At 43.2% G+C, this 20018-nt stretch overlaps 1 protein-coding gene across 1 annotated transcript; it reads right to left on the bottom strand.

The window, feature by feature from the left end:
* Positions 1-1511: 1511 nt before the first annotated feature.
* FAM240A (family with sequence similarity 240 member A) lies at positions 1512-18049 on the bottom strand. Its single transcript, XM_024355267.2, has 3 exons — positions 17986-18049; positions 10700-10845; positions 1512-2929 (listed from the first exon to the last, which is right to left on the bottom strand). The coding sequence occupies exons 2-3, from the start codon at positions 10840-10842 to the stop codon at positions 2839-2841; spliced, it is 234 nt and encodes a 77-aa protein (XP_024211035.2). The 5' UTR covers positions 10843-10845; positions 17986-18049; the 3' UTR covers positions 1512-2838.
* Between the last annotated feature and the right edge of the window lie 1969 nt (positions 18050-20018).

Here is a 20018-nt window from a genome sequence, read left to right as displayed (position 1 = left end):
ATGGGCTCATCATTCTCCCTGAGGCTGACTCTGATGGATTCATGTGCCTGCCCTGGATATTGGCCTGGAACCAGCCAAGATTTCTATCAGGTCTCTATCCCCCATGAGGAAATCAGTCAGGCCCTGAGATACCCATTTCTATACTATATCTAGGCAGCGCCCTGAGGAGGTAGTGTTCTAGAGTAGCTGGGCAGCGACCTGGGAATAGAATTTTCCTCCATGCTCCTTGGCGCAAATTGCATGTCTCCTGGGCCGTCTCACTCATCATGCTTCTGATGTGTCCCCACCACCTCTATTCCCACATCATATTTTTCCTTCATATTCCCTACCTTTTCACAGCCTCCAAGAACCTCTGCCACTTCTAACTCCCTGGACACACACCTCCTTCTGCACCCCATCACTCAGGGAGCTGTGCGCTTCCCTCCAAGATGGTCCTCCTCCTTGTCTACCCCTTACCTTACTGACCCCACCCTCCAGGGCACCAAGGCCTCTCCAGAGCCATCTGCAGGAGCTCGTGACTGGCCTCTCACCTCTGTCCTCTCACCTCCTGTCTCTGGGCAGTGCTCCAGCCGTCTCCTTGCTAATACCCTTCAGGGGCTCCCCGTGCCCTTAGGCAAAGCTCAAATCCATCAGCCAGCAAGGCCCTGTGTGCTGTGCCTTCTCCACACTCCCACTCTAACTTTGCTGAATGTATTTCCTCAAAGTACCCAGGACCTGCCAGCTCTGAATACTCACTGCTCCTGGATCATGTGTATATGATCTTCCTTAGTCCAGAGTGTGTTCCCACAGGGTGTGGGCACCATGGCCTGCTGTGACTCCCAGTGGCTTCTTCCCTAGACTGTGGCTTCCAGAGCTAACACCTCTGTTTTTTTTTTCTGCTGGATTCTGGTTGTCTAGCACAGTGCCTGGCATATGGTGAATGAGTAAATGCACAATGAATCTTTACCTGTATTTCCCGCCTCACTCTACTGCATTTCAATCCCAGCAACAGCATTTGCAGTTTGTGAAGGCAGGCCTTTGCTTCTGAGAGCCTCTCAGCCCCGCAAGCTATTACTTTTTTCGACCTCTATTTAATTCCTACATTCCTCCTACACCCAACAAAAATTCCTTCTTCATCTAAACATTCTCAAATTTCCCCAGCTTGAATTTGTAATTTATTAGTTGAATTGAATCCAAGATTGAATAAGAGACCATAGAGGGAGAGAGGGCTCTAAGCCCTGTTCCTTGGATCATATTAAGTGTGGAAGCTGGGGAAATACTCCCCCAGTCCTGCTTTCCTCTGGGAGGTTCCCATTGGCCTGATAAAGCCTAATGGGCTCCCTAGGGATGTGGATGGAAATACTTAATGCTGTATTAGGATACTTAGAAGACTGCAACGCCACACTCACCACTGGCAGAATTGGCCAGCCTGACTCTCTGCATCTCCTAGTAATGTTATGTCAAGCCAGGCTCCTATTGACTCCAATGGAATGGCACCATGTCTGAGAAGACAAAGAAGACACTCAGAGACAGTGAATGAGACATAGGGTTTATTGGGGGAACTTACATAGGGATGATCCAGTAGCAGTGGGCTGGACAAGAGAACCACTACTGTTTGTAAAAAGCACGCAGTTTATATAGCATTTTCACTTAGCACCCTCCACCTAGCAACCACCATCTAACCCAAAACAGAAGGCTTTGATCCCCTGTACAACCTATGTTCCAAAGGATGGCTGGGGGTTCAGGTGTCCTTCACAATTAAGGTATGAAACTCCTGGTTGGCCACTCCCAGATTCCTTAGCTTGGGACTCCGAACACACATTCTTCTTAGACCATAATGTCATTCTCAGTGTATTTGCTTAACTTATTATCTTGTTATTGCTGTCAGGTGCGTCTGCCATAAACAGTGCCTCTGTGTATAGTATATAAGGCCTTGCAGGTGCTGCTTACAGCCAGCAAGTACCCAGGACTTTATATCATTGCATCTCTTCTCCCTTCCCTTGGTTAAAATAATTGCCTCAGGCCCAGTTACAGTTTGCACTCTTGGAAGCATCAAACCCTGGTGCTTCTGAACTTGAGAGATGGCAAGGGAGTGACTGTACCATTTCAAAATCCAGAATCTGTGTGGTAAACACTCTGTGGAATGGCCAGATATGCTTTGGCTGGGCTGACAGAGAGCCAACCAGTGCAAACATGCAGAGATTAAAATAAAGCAATAAAATGAAGGCATGTGCATAGTGATGACAGGACAACCAAGTTTTATTAAAATTATTCTGATATTATTCTTGGTAAACATACTTTTGAAAAAGCTAATTAAATTTATATGAAGAAAAAAGAATATTAGATCAATTTATTTTCAAATTGTACTTTGACTATTGATAATCTTTTTTTAATTTCTGCAGATAGGTGCATTTTTCTTCTCATAAAAAGAAAACAAGAATTCCATAAAGCTGTGTTTCCTAGGTGAAATGGTGGGGCAATACCACTGTGCAGTGTTTAAAGTTTGACCATGAAGGTTGAGGATTCCTCTTGGTGTGTTTAGAGTTTAAAATATTTGGATTTCAAAATTAGAAGATAATTATATAGAAGCAAGGAATGCTGCATGGAGCTTCCATATTAAATAAGCTATCTTTAGAGACATTTGGGATAATAACCTGGCGCCCATGCACAGAGGACTGACTTGGCCAATAACCGCCATCAAACACTGGGAAAGGATTTACAGGTAAGTCCTCTCCCAGGTGGGGAAACAATAGTGTGAGAGCTGATTGGTATAGCAAAGGGACTCAGGAATTTGCACTGACTTCTAGCAAAGTGACCTCAGTGTTTTGCATCTTCTTGTGTCAATGAAGCAGGAAGCTCTCAGCCAACATTTGTCCTCGTTTCAGTGTCCTCTGGATTGTTCCGCAGCCTCAGCTTTGTTTCCAGCCTCTGCTTCCATTCTTCTCTGAGCCTGAAAATAGAAACCAAACACACAGATGGAGCATTCATTTCCATGGCTCTTGGTTCAGGAGAGCTTTCTTCCTGTCCTCCCAGCCCCTGAAATTGCGTGTATGTGTTCAGGTTTTAAAAGGCATGCAGAAGACATGCAAGTTTAAATATATATATATATAAAATTTATTCATATTTATTTATTTATATAAGTAAGAGTAAACAGGCTCTCATTTTTGTTAGAAGTACTTAATCTTAATTCTCTGGATTTTCCTTTGAAAATATATTTGAAGTCAGGGAGAGTAAACCTGTCAGTCTAGACTTCTTCACACAGCAAACCTATCTTTCAACAGCAGAGGTGAAATAAAGATATTTTTAGACGTATGCAAACTGAAAGAAATCACCAGCAGACTGTCACTACATGACATGTTAAAGGAATTCCTTCAAACAGAAGGAAAGTGACACAAGATGGAAATCTGGATGTACACATGGAATGAAAAGCATCTGAAAAGCAATGATGTGGTTATATATTAATACTTTTTAAAACTACTTAAATAGCTTTAAAAATAGCCCACTGTGGTCAGGCACAGTGGCTCACTCCTGTAATCCCAGCACTTTGGGAGGCCAAGGCGCACAGATCACAAGGTCAGGAGTTCGAGACCAGCCTGGCCAATATGGTGAAACCCCGTCTCTACTAAAAGCACAAAAATTAGCTGATCATGGTGGCGGGTGCCTGCAGTTCCAGCTACTCGGAAGGCTGAGGCAGGAGAATTGCTTGAACCTGGGAGGAGGAGGTTGCAGTGAGCCGAGACTGTGCCACTGCACTTCAGCTTGGGTGACGGAGTAAGACTCTGTCTGGAAAAAAAAAAAAAAATAGCCCACCATTGAAAGTAAAACTATTAATGATGTACTGTGGGGTTATAGCATATGTAGAAGTAAAGTTGTACTTTGTACAATAGCATAAAGGCCAAGAGGGGAGAAATGAGAATATACCATTTTAAGGTTCTTATGCTACACAAAAAGTGATAAAATATCACCTGAAGGCAGGCTGTGATAAGTTAAGGATGTGTATTATATATCCTAAAGCAACCACTAAACACAAAGAACAATAGTTAAATAGCCAACAGAAGAGATAACATGGAATCATAAAAAATACTCACTTGATCCAAAACAAGGCATAAAAAGAGAAAAAGGGAATAAACAACAGATGAGAGAAATAGAGGACACATAGCACGATGGTAGATTTAAAACAAATCATACCAATTAATGTTAATGGTGTAAACAACGCAATAAAAATGCAAAGACTGTCAAATTGGATTTTTAAAAGACAATATCCAAATATATACTGCTTATAAGAAATCCACTTTAAATATGAAGACAAAATAGGTTAAAAGTAAAAGGACGAAGAGATAGTCCATGCTAAACCTAATCAAAGAAGGCTGGTGTGGTTATATTAATATCAAAGTAGATTTCATAGCAAAAAATATTACCAAAGAGAAAGAGGGTCATTTTGTAATAAGGGGGTCAATTCATCAAGATGATATAACAATCTGAAACATTTATGTACCTAATAACAGAACTTCAAAATACATGAAGCAAAATGTGATAGAACTGCAAGGAGAAATAGACAAATCTGTATTTATAGCAGAGATTTCAATACCTGTCTTTCAATAATCAGTAAATGATAAAGATATAAAACACTTGAACAACACTATCAACCAACTTGATATAATCAATATTTATAGAATATTCTCCCTAACAACGGCAGAGCACACATTCTTTTTCAAACATACATGGAATATTTACAAAGACAGAAAATATTCTGGGCTATAAAACAAGTCTCAATAAATTTAAAAGGGTTCAATATATTCCCTGTCTGCAATAATTAAATTAGACTTAAAAACAGAAAGATATCTGGAAAGTCCCCTAAACATTTTGAAACTAAATAACAAATTCTAAATAACCCATAAATCAAAGAAACAACCATAAATTAAAATTTAAAAAAAGCAATTATAATAATATCAAAAATACAAAATAGAGGTAAATCTGACAAAAGATATATATGACTTATGTGCTGAAAACTGCAAACCATTGCTGAGAGATATTAAAACAGACCTAAATAAAGGGACGTATATATTGTGTTCATATATCAGATACTGTAAATATTATCAGGACGTCATTTCTCCCTAAATTGACCTACAGATTCAATTCCATCCCAATCAAACCAGCAGGCTGTTTTACATAACAGAAATTGACAAGTTGATTCCAAAATTCATATGAAAATGCAGATAACCTAGGATAACCAAAACAATTTTGAAAAAGTTGTAAGACTTACACCACCTGACTTCAAGAATTATTATAAACCTAAGTAATCAAAGCAGTGTGACATTGGGCCAATGGACAAATAGATCAATGGGACAGAAAAGGTCCAAAAACATTCCTACACATAGATGAGTTATTAATTTTCAACAAACGTGCAAAGACAATGTAGTGGAGAAAGGATAGTCTTTTCAGCAAATGGTGCTGGAACCACTGGATATGCAAAAAAAGTGAACTGCACGCTGTACCTCCCATTATATTAAAAATTAAGTCAAAAGATATTATTAATCTAAATGTAAAACTTAAATTCATAAGGCTTCTAGAAATAAAACAGAAGACAATCTTTGTGACCTTGGGATAGGCAGAGTCTTCTTAGATACAACAAAAGCAAAATCTGTAAAAGAAATTTTTCTCAGCTGGGCACGGTGGCTCACACCTGTAATCCCAGCACTTTGGGAGGCCGAGGCGGGCGGATCACGAGGTCAGAAGATTGAGACCATCCTGGCTAACACGGTGAAACCCCGTCTCTACTAAAAAATACAAAAAATTAGCTGGGCATGGTGGCAGGCGCCTGTAGTCCCAGTTACTTGGGAGGCTGAGGCAGGAGAATGGCGCCAACCTGGGAGATGGAGCTTGCAGTGGGCCAAGATCGAGCCACTGCACTGGGCGACAGAGTGAGACTCTGTCTCAAAAAAAAAAAAAAAAAAAAGAAAAGAAAATTTTCTCATAAATTAGACTTGATCAAAATTGAGAACATATCTGCAAAAGAATAAACCCAAAGGAAATGAAAAGAAGACAATGATAAAGATGAGAGAAGAAACTAGTAAAATAGTTCTTATCTATTAAGGAGATATGGATATCAATTCAAAGAGTAAGAAAAAAATAGGAATACAGAAAAGGGAAATCATAAAGCACTCTAAGTAACTAAGATGGTAGAAACAAGCCAGTTACAATAAATGAAAAAGGACTAAACTCACCAATTTATACTAAAATATGTCGGATTAGAAAAACATCCAATCCAACTATGTAGTTTTTTTTTTTTGAGAAGGAGGGGTCTCTGTTGCCCAGGCTGGATTGCAGTGGCACGATCATGGCTCACTGCAGCCTCGACCTCCCGAGGCTCAAGTGATCCTCCTATTTCAGCCCCACTGCCCCTTTCCCCCCCAGTAGCTGGGACTACAGGCTCGTGGTAGCATGCCTGGCCAATTTTTGTATTTTTCATAGGGACAGAGTTTTGCCATATTGCCCAGCCTGGTCTCAAACTCAAGTGTTCTACCTGCCTTGGATTCCCAGAGTGCTGGGATTACAGGCATGAGCCACCGTGCTCAGACAACTATATGCTGTTTAAAAAAGACACATCTAAATTATAAGGACAGAGATAAGTTGAAAATAAGAAAACGGAAAAAAGATATATAAGGCAAATGCTAATAAAAACAAGGTTGGTTTGGCTATATTAACAGACTTAATATAAAGTCTGTTAATACAGTTATAAAGTCTGTTGATAAAAAGATCTTCAAACAAAAAATCATCAGGGATAAAGTCACTGCCTAATAATAAAAAGGTTCACCTCACCGTGAAGATATTACACTTCTAAATATGCATGCACCTAATAAAGTAGCCTCAAAATACATACAGAAAAAATTAATGGAACTACTTGGATTGTGAAGAGGTGGTGAGGAAGAAGGGAAAGGGAATTGCACTCTTTTTTTTCAAGACAACGTTTTTTAGAAAACCTTTGTAGTAGAAGATTTCAAGCATACAAAAAAGTAGAGAAACTAGTAATCTAAGAACTCCCCTATAGCCACTCCCCAGCTTCCTCAGCTTAAGGCTGATCTTGTTTCCCGTATCTCCCTTCTCCTGCATGTTAAACAAAATAACTGCTTTTAGCTATTTTGTCCTTAAATATAATAACTCCTTTAAAAAGAAACTACCTTGCCATTATCACACTTAAAAAATTAACCAGAGGTACTTGATATCATCAAATAAATATTCCATTGGTTCACAATTCTGATTGTCTTTTAATGTTGAACATTAGGTTGGTTGAATCAGGACCCGAATAAAGCGCACACATTCTTATTTGTTGCTATATCTTTTAGGATTTCTTTAATCTGGAAATTCTCCCTCATCTTTCCCCTTCCCTTGAAGTTTTTGTTTTCTTTTTTTGAAACCAGATTGTTTGTTCTGCAGAGTATGCACAGTTTGAATTTTGCTGACTGTATTCCTGTGTGACTCTAACCCATTCCTCTGTTTCCTGTATATGCTGTTAATTAGTGGCTAGCACTAGAAGTTTGATTAGATCCGGATTTTTTTTTTTTTTGACAAAACTACATTACGGGTGATATAATGGACGGCCATCAAATCTGTCTGGTTATAGATCACTTTTTTTGATGTTAGCAGATATTAATGATCATTAGATCCAATTTACTTTCATTAGGTGTTGCCAAATGTCAATAGCTTCTTTCTACCAATCCCTTTTCACTTGTGTTTTGGAGCCTGGAGTCATGGGGGAGGGGCTCTGCAGCAGGAGCTGTAGTCCAGGAGAGATGAAGTCACTGCTAGAAAACAGGACCCAGGGCAGGAAGGGTGTGGGGAAGAAATAGGCAGACTTAGCCTCCAGTCCTCTCATCTCCTGTTGACAGAACCTAGCCAGAAGCTGAAGGACTGGTGATTCAAGGACTAGCATGGGAAGAGGGGTCAGCTGAGGGAGGAGAATTGATGGGGGTGGGGGTCAAAGGAGATCAGCCTGGCAAGGAAGCCAGGAATGGGAGTGAGTGCTGGGCCAAAGTAAGTAGGCAGCGAAGACCCATCCAAGAGCCAATTCCATGGTTTTCTTGGATCCAGTCAAGCATGCTTTTCTTGAGCACTTATTATATGTTCAGCACTGCAGTAGGGACTTTGGAGAATACACGAGCAATATATAAAAATGGTGGTTTCTCCATTCCACAAATAGGGCAAGCTGTTCCCTTGCGTCGGGGTGTTTGCACATGGCATTTCTTCTGCCTAGAATGCTCTTGTCCATTCTCCTACATTTGCCCAACTCTCTCTTCCCTGAGAGATGAGATTGGAGGGTGCCATGCTAGTTACCTGGAGGGCTGGACCTCAGAGTGCGGGCTGCCAACCAGCATGCCAACACATCTGCACAGCAGCTCAACAAGCTGCTGGTGCCCACGGGCCAAGTGAACCAGCTCTGAAGCTGGGACCCCCAGAAGACTGCAGAAAGAAACGCTCAGATCCTGTAGTGGACAGGCGGGAGACGGCAGCATCTGTGTCACCTCCCTGACCAGTTCCAAAATGGGGGAGGTTTGTACACACCCCTGTGTGCATCAGTAGCCCAGGTGCTCCATCTGCTAATGAAAGAAGATCAAGTCTGCACTCCCTCTGCCCACACTCAAAGGGCAGTAACTCTCCAGCATCCCTCTTACTTCTCTTAGTGTCTGCTTCTCTATGATGAAAATAATGATGAGGACACTGAGACCCAGGGAGATTTGGTTGCTCACCCCAGGGACCCAAAAGGGTGAGCCCAGGCAACCAGCTGCAAAGTCTCTGCTGTTCACCACTATTCTGAGCTTGTTCCCACCCTTGCCCACTCTTGCAATTTTGTTTTCATCTTGTTTTTCTCCTCTAAGGAATGTCTTCCTTTGGCGTATTGCTGCTGCCATATTAGATCCTGGATTGTTAAATGGGAGTGCAGAAGAGGGAGGGGAACTAACATTCCATTTTGTGAAGGGACAACACAGAGTATTAATTAGAGCAGAGCCTCTGGAGCCTGGCTACCCAGAGTCAAATCAGAAGAGGGTGAGGAGAACAAATAAGCTAAAGTCTTCTGCCACCCTATCAACCAGAAAGTTTATCTTCTTGCATTCTTTTGTTATATGCATAGATAGATACTGCATATGTGTATGTGTGTGTGTGTGTGTGTGTATATATATATATACATATATATATATATTTTTTTCTTTTTGAGACAGAGTTTTGCTCTTTTCACCCAGGCTGGAGTGCAATGGCAAGATCTCGGCTCACCACAACCTCTGCCTCCCGGGTTCAAGTGATTCTCCTGCCTCAGCCTCCCGAGTAGCTGGGATTACAGGCATGCACCACCACGCCTAGCTAATTTTGTATTTTTAGTAGAGATGGGGTTTCTCCTTGTTGGTCGGGCTGGTCTCAAACTCTCGACCTCAGGTGATCCGCCCACCTCAGCCTCCCAAAGTACTGGGATTACAGGCGTGAGTCACCGCACCCGGCCGCATGTATATATTTTTAATGTTTTAACAGCCTGCACAATTTGCTTCAGAGGCTGTTTTGTTCACCCCTTGGCTTGTGCCTCTCTTGGAGCCTTTGGTTTCTGCATCTTCCTTGGGCCAATTTCACTTCACCTGAGGCCTTTTGCCTGCTCCCCAGGGAACCCACACATGGTACAGGACTCTGAGTGGCGTAGCCTGGGGGACGAAGATGGCAGGAACTGCAGAAATGACTGGCCACCCAAGTCAGCTTTCTATGCCCTACTTCTGTACTTCAGCAGGTGGGATGGTAGTCGGGAATAAGGCTGAGCAGGTCTCTACAAGTGGGAGACTGGGTTCCCCTCCAGGGCTCAGGAGAGGCTTTGGGAAGGCAGCAGTAAGTTTACCACCTGTGAATTAAGGCATGCCATCAGTCCAGTGGCCATGGAGTCATGGGCCCTGCTGTCTGGACAGCACACAAGGTCTCATACTCCCTTACCACACATAAGCCATGGCCTCGTCAGACAGCTGGCTGAGCTGTTCCCTTTGAGGGGATAGAGCTCAAAAGGGCGGTCCCTCCCTGCAGCCCATGATGGCTTTCTGCAGTGTGTGTGTGAGGGCAGTGAGCCTGCACTGCTTCCACAGCAAGGTGACCCTCGTTTGCCCACGGGAGTCACTGCACTCCACTGCTCGGCAGACTCACTGGGCCAGAACAGGGATGCACACAAGGGGAGACCCCGCCTTCCCCTCCAGGAACCAAGCAGGCCATCTTGTGTTTTCACCTAAATGGGCACTGAGAACTGGGCACTGCTTCCTTTGCTTGATTGCTTTTCACAGACATAGTGTTTGTACCCCCACCCCTGCCTCATTTAGTGTAACCTCATGTGCTAGAAGGTGACATGGTGACAGAGTGGAGAGAGTTTTCCAGTTCATAAAGATAAGAATTAAAGGAATGTAAGCATGGAAAATTAAAATAATTACCTCCTCTAAGATGCCCATCTGGCATTCTTCTGGGGAAATTAATTTTGCTCTTACAAAACAGACAAGATAATAATGACTTGAAAGTCAGTGAAAGCTCATCGACAGTCACAAAGGTACCACTGGTGCAGATGTTGACAGTGGGGCAATTGCGTGGGGGCTCAGGGAACTCTTAGTACCTTCTGCTCAATTTTGCTGTGAACCTAAAACTGTTCTAAATTATAAGATGTATTTTAAAAATTAATTAATTCTAAAAAGTAGACAAACAAGCCACATACTTTCTCAGTGCGCTTCTTCCCAGACGACGTTCCTCTGATTCTCGGTAGTAAGTCTGTTTGCCAATTTCCCTTTCCCAGAAACGCTTGAGATCATGGCAGGTGTTCCGGCAGAAGACCTCCCGACGGGTGTATTGATTGTTCATCCCCTAAAAAGGAAAATAGCCATACAAATAACCAAAAAACATATGAAGAAATGCTCAACATCACTCATCATCAGGGAAATGTAAATTAAAACCACAATGAGATACCTACCATCTTACTCCAATCCACCTTACTCCAATTTGACTGTTTAAAAGTCAAAAAACTAATAGGTGTTGGTGCAGATGCAGAGAAAAGAGAACACTTATATGCTGTTGGTAGGAATGTAAATTAGTACAACCTCTTTGGAAAACAGTATGGAGATTTCTCAAAGAACTGAGAGTAGATCTACCATTTGATCCAGCAATTCTGACTACTGGGTACCTACCCAAAGGAAAAGAAGTAATTATATAAAAAAGACACCTGAATGTGTTTGTTTATCACAGCACAATTCACAATTGCAAAGATATGGAGTCAAACTAAGTGCTCATTAACTTATGACTGGATCAAGAAAATGTTTTATGTGTGTGTGTGTGTGTGTAATGGAATACTACTCAGCCTAAAAAAGAACAAAATAATGTCTTTTGCAGCAACTCGGATGGAACTGAGGCCATTATCCTAATGAAGTAACTCTGGAATGGAAAACCAAATACTGCATATTCTCACTTATAAGTGGGAGCTAAGCCACGGGTTTATAAAGGCAAACAGAGTGGTATAATGGGCATTGGAGACTCAGAAGGAAAGAGGTTAGGGATAAAATGTCACTTATTGGGTGCCATGTACACTATTTGGGTGACAAGTGCACTAAAAGCCAAGACTTAAACACTATACAATTTATCCATGTAACCAAAACCCACTTGTACTCCTAAAGCTATTGAAATAAAAAAAAATAGAAGCTGAACCCCCATAAACCACGATCCCTGAGACTCTGCAGGGTATAGGTATCCTGACCCTGCTGTTGACATGAGACAGACCTGGCCAGCCACAGGACCTCTGCAAGTGGGAGGACAATGGTGGCCTCAGTGCTTGCTGCTGGCTGGTTGTCAGGACACAGTGAGATGTGAGTGCAGACCTTCCACAAGCTGGCACCTGGCAAACGCCTCTGCCCTTCCTTCCTCCTCACAGAAGAATTGTTTCTCAACTTCTGGTAGCAGGAACATGCACCAGGAATTTTGTGCACCTAAGTCCATTTCGTTATCACAACATCCACATGAGATGGCCATGACCTTCTTCATCTTTTAGGTGAGATATTTGAGGAGTGACAGGCTTCAGACTTCTGAAAGTTTCCAGGCCCTTTACTAAAGGGGTTTATCAGAGAAAATGGTTCCAGTGCCTGACACCCCAGAGCAAGCTGCTTTGAGGTGTGTGTGTGTGTGTGTGCGTGCACACATGTGGGCTCTTGTGTGTGGAATTATACATATCAGACACTCAAAATGCTCACTTATTACATGCAGAAACTCTGCTTAACTTTCAGACCAGCTGAGTGGATATAGTAGAAAGCTCAAAAGCAGGGGCTGCAGATGTTCCTGTCTGCTGGTGGGAACCCCTGCAGAAGAGTGTGGGGAGATGGCAGCCTGGAGAAGCTGGCCTGGCATGCCCCAGAGAGGATTTGGACCTTATCCCAGGAAGGGCTTTCAGTGGGGAAATGGTGGGTCCAGACAGGCATTTTGCCAGATGTTCTGGGGGCAGAGACTGAAGAGGTGAGAGCAGATGCAGGGGGAGGAGGAACTGGGCTGCTGGAGGAGCCCAGAGCGATGCTGTGACCAGGGCGGGAGGGGCAAAGATGATGAAGAGTGGACAGATTCACAGGAAACTCTGTGTGGAAAATGAAGGAGAAGGGGTGTCAGTGGGTACGGCCCTGGCTGTGCCTGTGCACAGATGGGAAACGGAGGAGGAGGAGGGCTATGGGGAGTGGGCTCAGGTTGTGCTGGATGGATGGAGTTTGAGTTTTCTGGGTGCCGACCCCCAGGGGGAAGCACTGGAGGGGCGCCTGACACATGGGTCTGGAACTCAGCATAGAGGTCTGGGCCACAGCTCTCAGAAAGACAGACCGGGACAGTGGGGCAGGGTAGAAGGAGAAAGGGGTTTGAAGCCAGATGTTCACTCCAGACCTGTGTTTCCACTGCCTTGATGCACCGTCTGTTTGTCACGTGGGTTCTCCTGGCCTCAGTTTTCTCATCTTTAAAATTTCTCTGAAGACCGAGTTTGACCCTAAGTGTGAAAGTGTTCTGCAATTTATAAAGTTCTGAATAAATATAACTGATGAGCTTGGTCCTGGCCCACTCATTTTTCTGACTGTTGTCTGGCATAGGGATTCATTAGTCTGGCATAGGGACATCATTAGTCTGAGCTAATTAAATGTCATTGACAACCTTGAATAAGTGTGAATCTTTATTTACACACAATATTGAGTGTGTGGCTTCTTGGGTATATGACAGATTCATTTATCTCTATCCTTGGTCTGTTGGCCACCATTTAGGAAAGCTTGGGTGACAGTAGAAGTTCTTAAGTTGAACCATGTCCTATGTAGGGCCATGCCCAGAGGAGCACTGGGTAAGAGCGTTTGTCCTGTGTTCTTTCACTTCTGATACGTCAGAGATAAGCCTCACCATGCCCACTCACTGGGAGGTGTCCCACATGTGTAAAATGGGAGATATATGTTTTTCTAAGAAATAGCAGAGCTCCCTTTGGGTTGAAGAGTGACATCCATCTCTACCTCCATCCGCATAACGTTATTTTACAAACTAACCAGCTGTGTGTGTGTGTTTTGCTGGAAAATGCTGCTGACACAATGGTGAAAACAAGTAAAATCTCTAAGAAAAAATGCATTTCACTTTTAAACAAACTACCTTGTCTTCTTAACTTGTTTTAGTCATTGTCCTCACTATGAGCAGAACTGTAGTGGCTACTATCACCAATTTTGTAGCTTCAAAGAAACACAATTAATGATAGCTTTAGAAATACACTTTTAGGAAAAGATAAAAATAAGGCAGAAAGAGGGGATTAAATATATTTAAGCCGGGTGCAGTGGCTCACGCCTGTAATCCCAGCACTTTGGGAGGCTGAGGCTGGAGGATCACTTGATCCCAGTAGTTTGAGACCAGGCTGGGCAACATACAGAGATCCTGTCTCTATAAAAATAAAAAATAAAAAATTAGCTGGGCGTAGTGCTACGTGCCTGTGGTCCCAGCTACTCAGGAGGCTGAGGTAGGAAGATTGCTTGAGCCCAAGAGGTCAAGGCTAAAGTGAGCCATGTTTGTACCACTGCACTCCAGCCTGGGGGACAAAGCGAGACCCTGTCTAAAACAAACAAACAAACAAACAAACAAACAAACAAATATCTAATACCCCATCCTTCTTCACTCTAAACGGCTGACACTGGGATAAGACAGGGCCCCTCCTCAGGGGACTTCAGATAACAGGGAGTGAGGCACTGGCACTTCACGTGACAGGCACTGAAATGGGACACACAAGGAGGGTGCCCTGACCTGGCCGAGGGTTTGGGGCTCCTTCTAGGGGGAGGGACTTGCAGGATGAGCGGGCAGGAGCACCCAGGGTGCAGGAAGTGACCTGTGCAGAGACCTGCAGTGGAAATCTTGCAGAACAAAGAGTTGCAGAAACAGATTGGGGATTGGCTGAGGTCGAGTTGGGGGAGGGGACTGACGGCAAAGGAGCATGGGGGCACTCTTTAGGGTAATGGAAATGTTCTGTGTCTTGTTATTTATTTATTTATTTATTTAGAACGAGTTTCACTCTGTCACCCAGGCTGGATTGCAGTGGCACGATCTCAGCTCACTGCAACCTCCACCTCCTGGGTTCAAGCGATTCTCCTGCTTCAGCCTCCCCAGTATCTGGGATTACAGGTGCCTACTACCACGCCAGGCTAATTTTTGTATTTTTAGTAGAGACAGGGTTTCACCATGTTGGCCAGGCTGGTCTCAAACTCCTGACCTCAGGTGATCCATCCGCCTTGGTCTTCAAAAGTGCTGGGATTACAGGTGTGAGCCACTGTGCCCAGCCTGTGTCTTGTTTATAGTGTTGATTATATAGCAGTGTACAATTGCTAAAACTTACCAAACTCTACATTTTATATGAGTGAATTTCACTACACATAAGTTATTCCTCAGTAAACATAGGTAAAAAGCTTCTTCTGTCTTTGGACTAGAAGTTCAAGTTCCCTGGCTCTAACCTACTGGGAGACTGTTAGCATCTTGTCATTAGGGTTTAGCCCATTCCTTCACAGGTAACGTGTTTCCGTGAGTATTTGTGTTTCGGTTTCCTGGTGTCTACAATGAGGACAACTGCTCCTCCTAGTAGAAGTGTGATGAGGAGACTGTCCATAGTTGGAAAGCTCTTGATAAGTAAATAGCTCTATTCCTCTGTATCCCCTCTGCCCAAAACACCATCTAATCTTGTACTTGAGAGAATTCGTGCTGCTGCGTCCAGTGAATCAGCACCAACTTGGACAAACCATAACCTCCATAACCATTAGGAATTTTACTTCACAAAATCAACAAATTAATTAACACTTACAGAGAACAACCGCATGAAGGGATGTGAAGACATCGATTCAGTCGAACCAAATGTGTCGCACTTGACCGCCTGTGAGGCATCTGTGCTGCCCCGGGAGCCAATTCACGTTCAGCAAATCAACAAGAACAAAGGAACATTTGTCCCTCGCAAGCCTTAACGCTGTGCCAGCAATTTGATTTCCCAAGTCTCAGTTACCCAGAGTATTAAACTCAAATTGAGAAATCTGAGAGTTGCTTTTTTAAAAGAGGCTTTTGGCTTACACTGAGCGTGCTTGTGGCTCTTGGCTAGGGAGGTTCAATGCACACCAGCTGACTGTGCACACTGCTCATGTACCTCTTGCCTATTCAACACCTCCTGAGAGCAAGTATTTCATGATTATTTTTCACATATCCAAAAGTATGTTTAACCGCCTTTTACATTTTTCTTTATGATTGGGGCTTGAAATAGAACAGAAGGGTTCCAGTTCCAAGTAAGATGGAGGAAGCATACCCTAACCTGTCCCTCCAAAGAATGCAGCCTGGACAGAATGTGTGGCGCAGCTGTTTCAGGACTCTGAAAAGTAAACAGCAGCAGGTAGATTAGAGGAAAAACCCCAGAATTCCAATTACCATTGAACAGTGCTAAATTTTCTATTTTTACTCTGGTATCCCCAGTTTAGACTCAAGGCAACCCAGAAGTGGGAACAAGGGTAGAAAGAGCTCTGAGAAGTCCTCTGGTTCCAGGGAGAAAGGGAATTGGAACTCTCACACATTGCTGGCAGGACTGCAGAATGGTACAGGTATTATTGTGAAAAACAGTTTGGCAGCAGTTTCTTTTCTTTTTTATTTAATTAATTAATTTATTTATTTTGAGAAGAAGTTTCCCTCTTGTTGCCCAGGCTGGAGTGCAATGGTGCAATCTTGGCTCACTGCAACATCCGCCTCCCAGGTTCAAGCGATTCTCCTGCCTCAGCCTCCCAAGTAGCTGGGATTACAGGCACCCACCATCACACCTGGCTAATTTTTTATATTTTTAGTAGAGACGGGGTTTCACCATATTGGCCAGGTTGATCTCGAACTCCTGACCTTCGGGTGATCCACCCACCTAGGCCTCCCAAAGTGCTGGGATTACAGGCGTGAGCCACTACGCCCAGCCGGCTGTAGTTTCTTATAAAGTTAAACTATACTCACCATATGACACAGCAATTCTACTTCTAGGTATTTAGACTAGAGAAATGTAAACTTGTATTCAAGCAAAAACTTGCACACCTGTACACAGCTCTATTCGTGATTGCCAAAAAGAAACAACCTGATAGTTCTTCAATGGATGAATGGATAAAAATCTGTCAGACATTCATACAATGGAATATTGTGCAGCAATAAGAGGGAACAAACTTCAACACATGCAATAACTTGGATGGATCTCAAAGGCATTATGCTCGGTAGAACAAGGCAATCTCAAAATGGTATATATTTTCTTTCTTACTTTTCTTTTCTTTCCTTTTTTTTTTTTAAACTGAGACAGAGTCTCACTCTGCTGCACAGTCTGGAGTGCAGGGGCACGATCACGGCTAACTGCAGCTTTGACCTTCTCCAGCTCCAGGTGATCCTCCCATCTCAGCCTCCAGAGTGGCTGGGGCTACAGGTGTGCACTACCACACCTGGGTAATTTTGGTATTTTTTGTAGAGACGGGGTCTTGCCATGTTGCCCGGGCTGGTTGGTATATGTTTTCTGTGATCCCATTTATATGGTATTCTTGAAAAGACAAAACTATCATGACTGCCTGGGATTAGAGGTTGGGGAGGGTATGACTGCAGAGGCAAAGCATGAAGGAACTGTGGAGAACCTGATGTAATTGTTCTGCATTCTTCATGGCGGTGGTTACGTGAAGCTGTATGTATGTTAAAATTCATAGAACTGAGTACAGACAAAAGAATCATTTTTTACTGTGTGTTAATTTAAAAATAAAAACTTTAAAAACAGAACAGAAAATGCTTTTGGTAAAATGCATTTTGACTCTGCTGATTTGATAAGATTCAGGCATGGAAAAGTCTCAAAGATTATATACTGTCACTAAGACCCCAGTGAGCCCTGCCACCCGATTGTCCCGTGAACCAGCAGCACTGGCATCACCACGGAGTTGGTACAAGTGCAGAATTTATCAAGGCCCAGATCGGAATCAAACCCTGCATTTTCATCTCATCCCCAGATGACTCCTGTGCATGACTCCTGTGCAGTTTAAGCAGCTCTGCTTTAGAATTACAAAGGCCGAAGCTAAGGTACAGCCTCCTCAGTGCTAGTCTCCCGAGAAGCCCACTGTGGTCGAGCATCTCTATTTGAACATTCCTTGAGGGTGTTCATTTCTTTGGGGTATTGGCATCTCACTATCCATATGTACTATTTTTTTCAGAGCCTGGTTAAGCGGACACTGGCACTGATTTCTGGCTTTCTCACAGTTTAACTTGTTTTGATTGCATCATCTAATTATATAAATTAGATATGGAAAAGCCCCATTAGGATTTGTGAGTCATTCCCAAGCAGATGCAAGCAAGGGGGTTCCGGGGGAAAGCTGAATCCCAGCCGCTGAGAAAGACAGGTTTACAGGCTTACAAGGGGCCCATCCACTTCCCTCCCTGCCGAAGAGTGAGATGAACCTCCGCCAGGTTCCCATCCACATCAAGTTCAACATCCTTTACCTTTGAGATGAATCTGCTGCTGCCTTGATGTGTTGTAACGGAAGGCAAGTATTGTAACTCCTGTTTCCTCAGCTCTGGGGCTCTCAGAGGCCACGACCTGGTCCTGAAACCTCAGGGTCTTAATCTTTTATATGCAGAGCGGAGGAGTTACAGAAATGCCTTCGCCTGACAAGGTTACACACACGAAATTAGCACTAGATTCACAGAGATCTTATTCCAGGGACAAAGTGTTAAACAGTCCCCATCACCTGCTCCCTCTGCCCACCCCGGGGGCAGGTAAGCTTCTGCTCTGGCAGGTTCCACAGAGGCCATGACTTGGCTGGAAGTAAAGTTAATGTTTAGAACATGCCCTGGATCATCTGTGAGCATGAATCCTTGGTGCATCAGGCCAGGCTGCCCTCCACGGCTCAGGGGGTAAAGAAGGCGGGATGGTGTGACAAGTCACACTTCGGGGTCACCTTACAGGATGACTTAGAGAGGCATGTTTTTCTTTGGAGCCGCTAATCCAAGGATAGAGCTGGGTGAGGACATTTCACAATATGCTCAGTCCTCCCCCAGTGGGGGCAGGAACAGTGACCATTTTCCAGTAAAATGCATCAAACCAAAAAGTGAACCAAACTTTCACTTCTCAGTTGAAAATGCCCTTTAGGCATTTCAGGGAGCATGGTATGTTCTTGCATGAAACTTCTGCGGTGGTGCCTTGTCTGGAAACAGACCCAGTTCAGGTCATGATCACACCCTGCTTTGCCACTAATAAGCCTGCTTCTGACTTAGGTCACAGGAGTCACAGTGTTGATACTAAGGGCAACACTGATATCACTGGAATATAATTAAAGGCAACACAAATACCCACTTTGCTTTTTGATTTTTTCTGCTGATAAATGTTATACACAAGCAGACAGAAGAGGATAAACATGTTGTTTAAATATTTCTACTGTAAGTTTAAATTCCCATTTCCTCTTTAAAAAATTAACAGTGAAACTGAATATTTAATAGGTAGAAGATCATCTTGAAGGATTGGGTTGTTTTGTTTTTGTTTATTCAATGACATGTTAAATGCTGAGAAAGTCTTTTTCATTACATTAGATTCCTTAAACTGTATTGAAGCCATTAGCAAGTCCTCCAGGAAAAAGCTTATAAAATTAAGCTTAAGTGTTGCTACTCCTCTTGGGCTCACAAATGATCAAAAAAACAAAAAAACAAAGAAACAAAAAAAACCCATAATCCACTAGCAGGAATTTCATAGCCTTCATAATTTGTTTACTTCAAAGCACAAACATTTACAATTTTCCCAGTTCAGCTGAATTTTGAATCAACAACTTTCTGAATTTCCAAATTTTCATTCTGTTTATAATTTATTTAATGGACAGAGACTCCTACAAGGGTCTTCTCATTCAGACTGAAGCCAAGTATCTTATTTAGAGTTAGAGTATGTCTTTAATCCATATTACCCACAGACTTTCTCTGAGAAGTTTAAGAAGACTCCAGAGACAGAAGAAAATTTCTCTGTGGTGGTGGGAGTGGGCTGTGGCTGATTCTGTGTCTCCGTAGCCAAAGTCGTTCCCTTGGACCTGTTCCTGAGGTGCTCTCTCACATTTCAGGGTTTACAGTCATATAGGGATGGAGGCAGAGATGTTTAGCGCCAGGTCCTTCCTGCTCTGACACTAGCGTTGTTCACATTATAGGCTAGGAAGCATTTAAAATTGTACTTAAAGATCTCACAGCTTGGGAGGGGCCTGGGTGATAATAGGGCATGACCATTTCCCAATTTAGCAAGCTCCCATCTAGCTTTGCGTGTGTGTGTGTTTTTTAATTTTTGCAAAGTTTTGTATTTGCCACTTCATGGCTTGATTTCAAATAGTTCTGGTTAGCTCAAGCTATTTACCCCACTGGAAACCAAGCTCCTACCTAATGAGAGGCATCCCACTAGAGGAGGGAGCTGTAATAAACAAAGTGGACAGGCCCTTTTCTTCCCCAGCTAGTCCTGGCAGTGTCAAGGTTCCTTCCCTGATGCCCAGACCCATGTGGAACAG

The sequence above is a fragment of the Pan troglodytes genome, chromosome 2 (genome assembly GCF_028858775.2).
Source record: "Pan troglodytes isolate AG18354 chromosome 2, NHGRI_mPanTro3-v2.0_pri, whole genome shotgun sequence".
Classification (NCBI taxonomy): domain Eukaryota; kingdom Metazoa; phylum Chordata; class Mammalia; order Primates; family Hominidae; genus Pan; species Pan troglodytes.
Note: the sequence above shows the minus strand (reverse complement) of the source record. Positions and strands in the feature narration are given on the sequence as shown.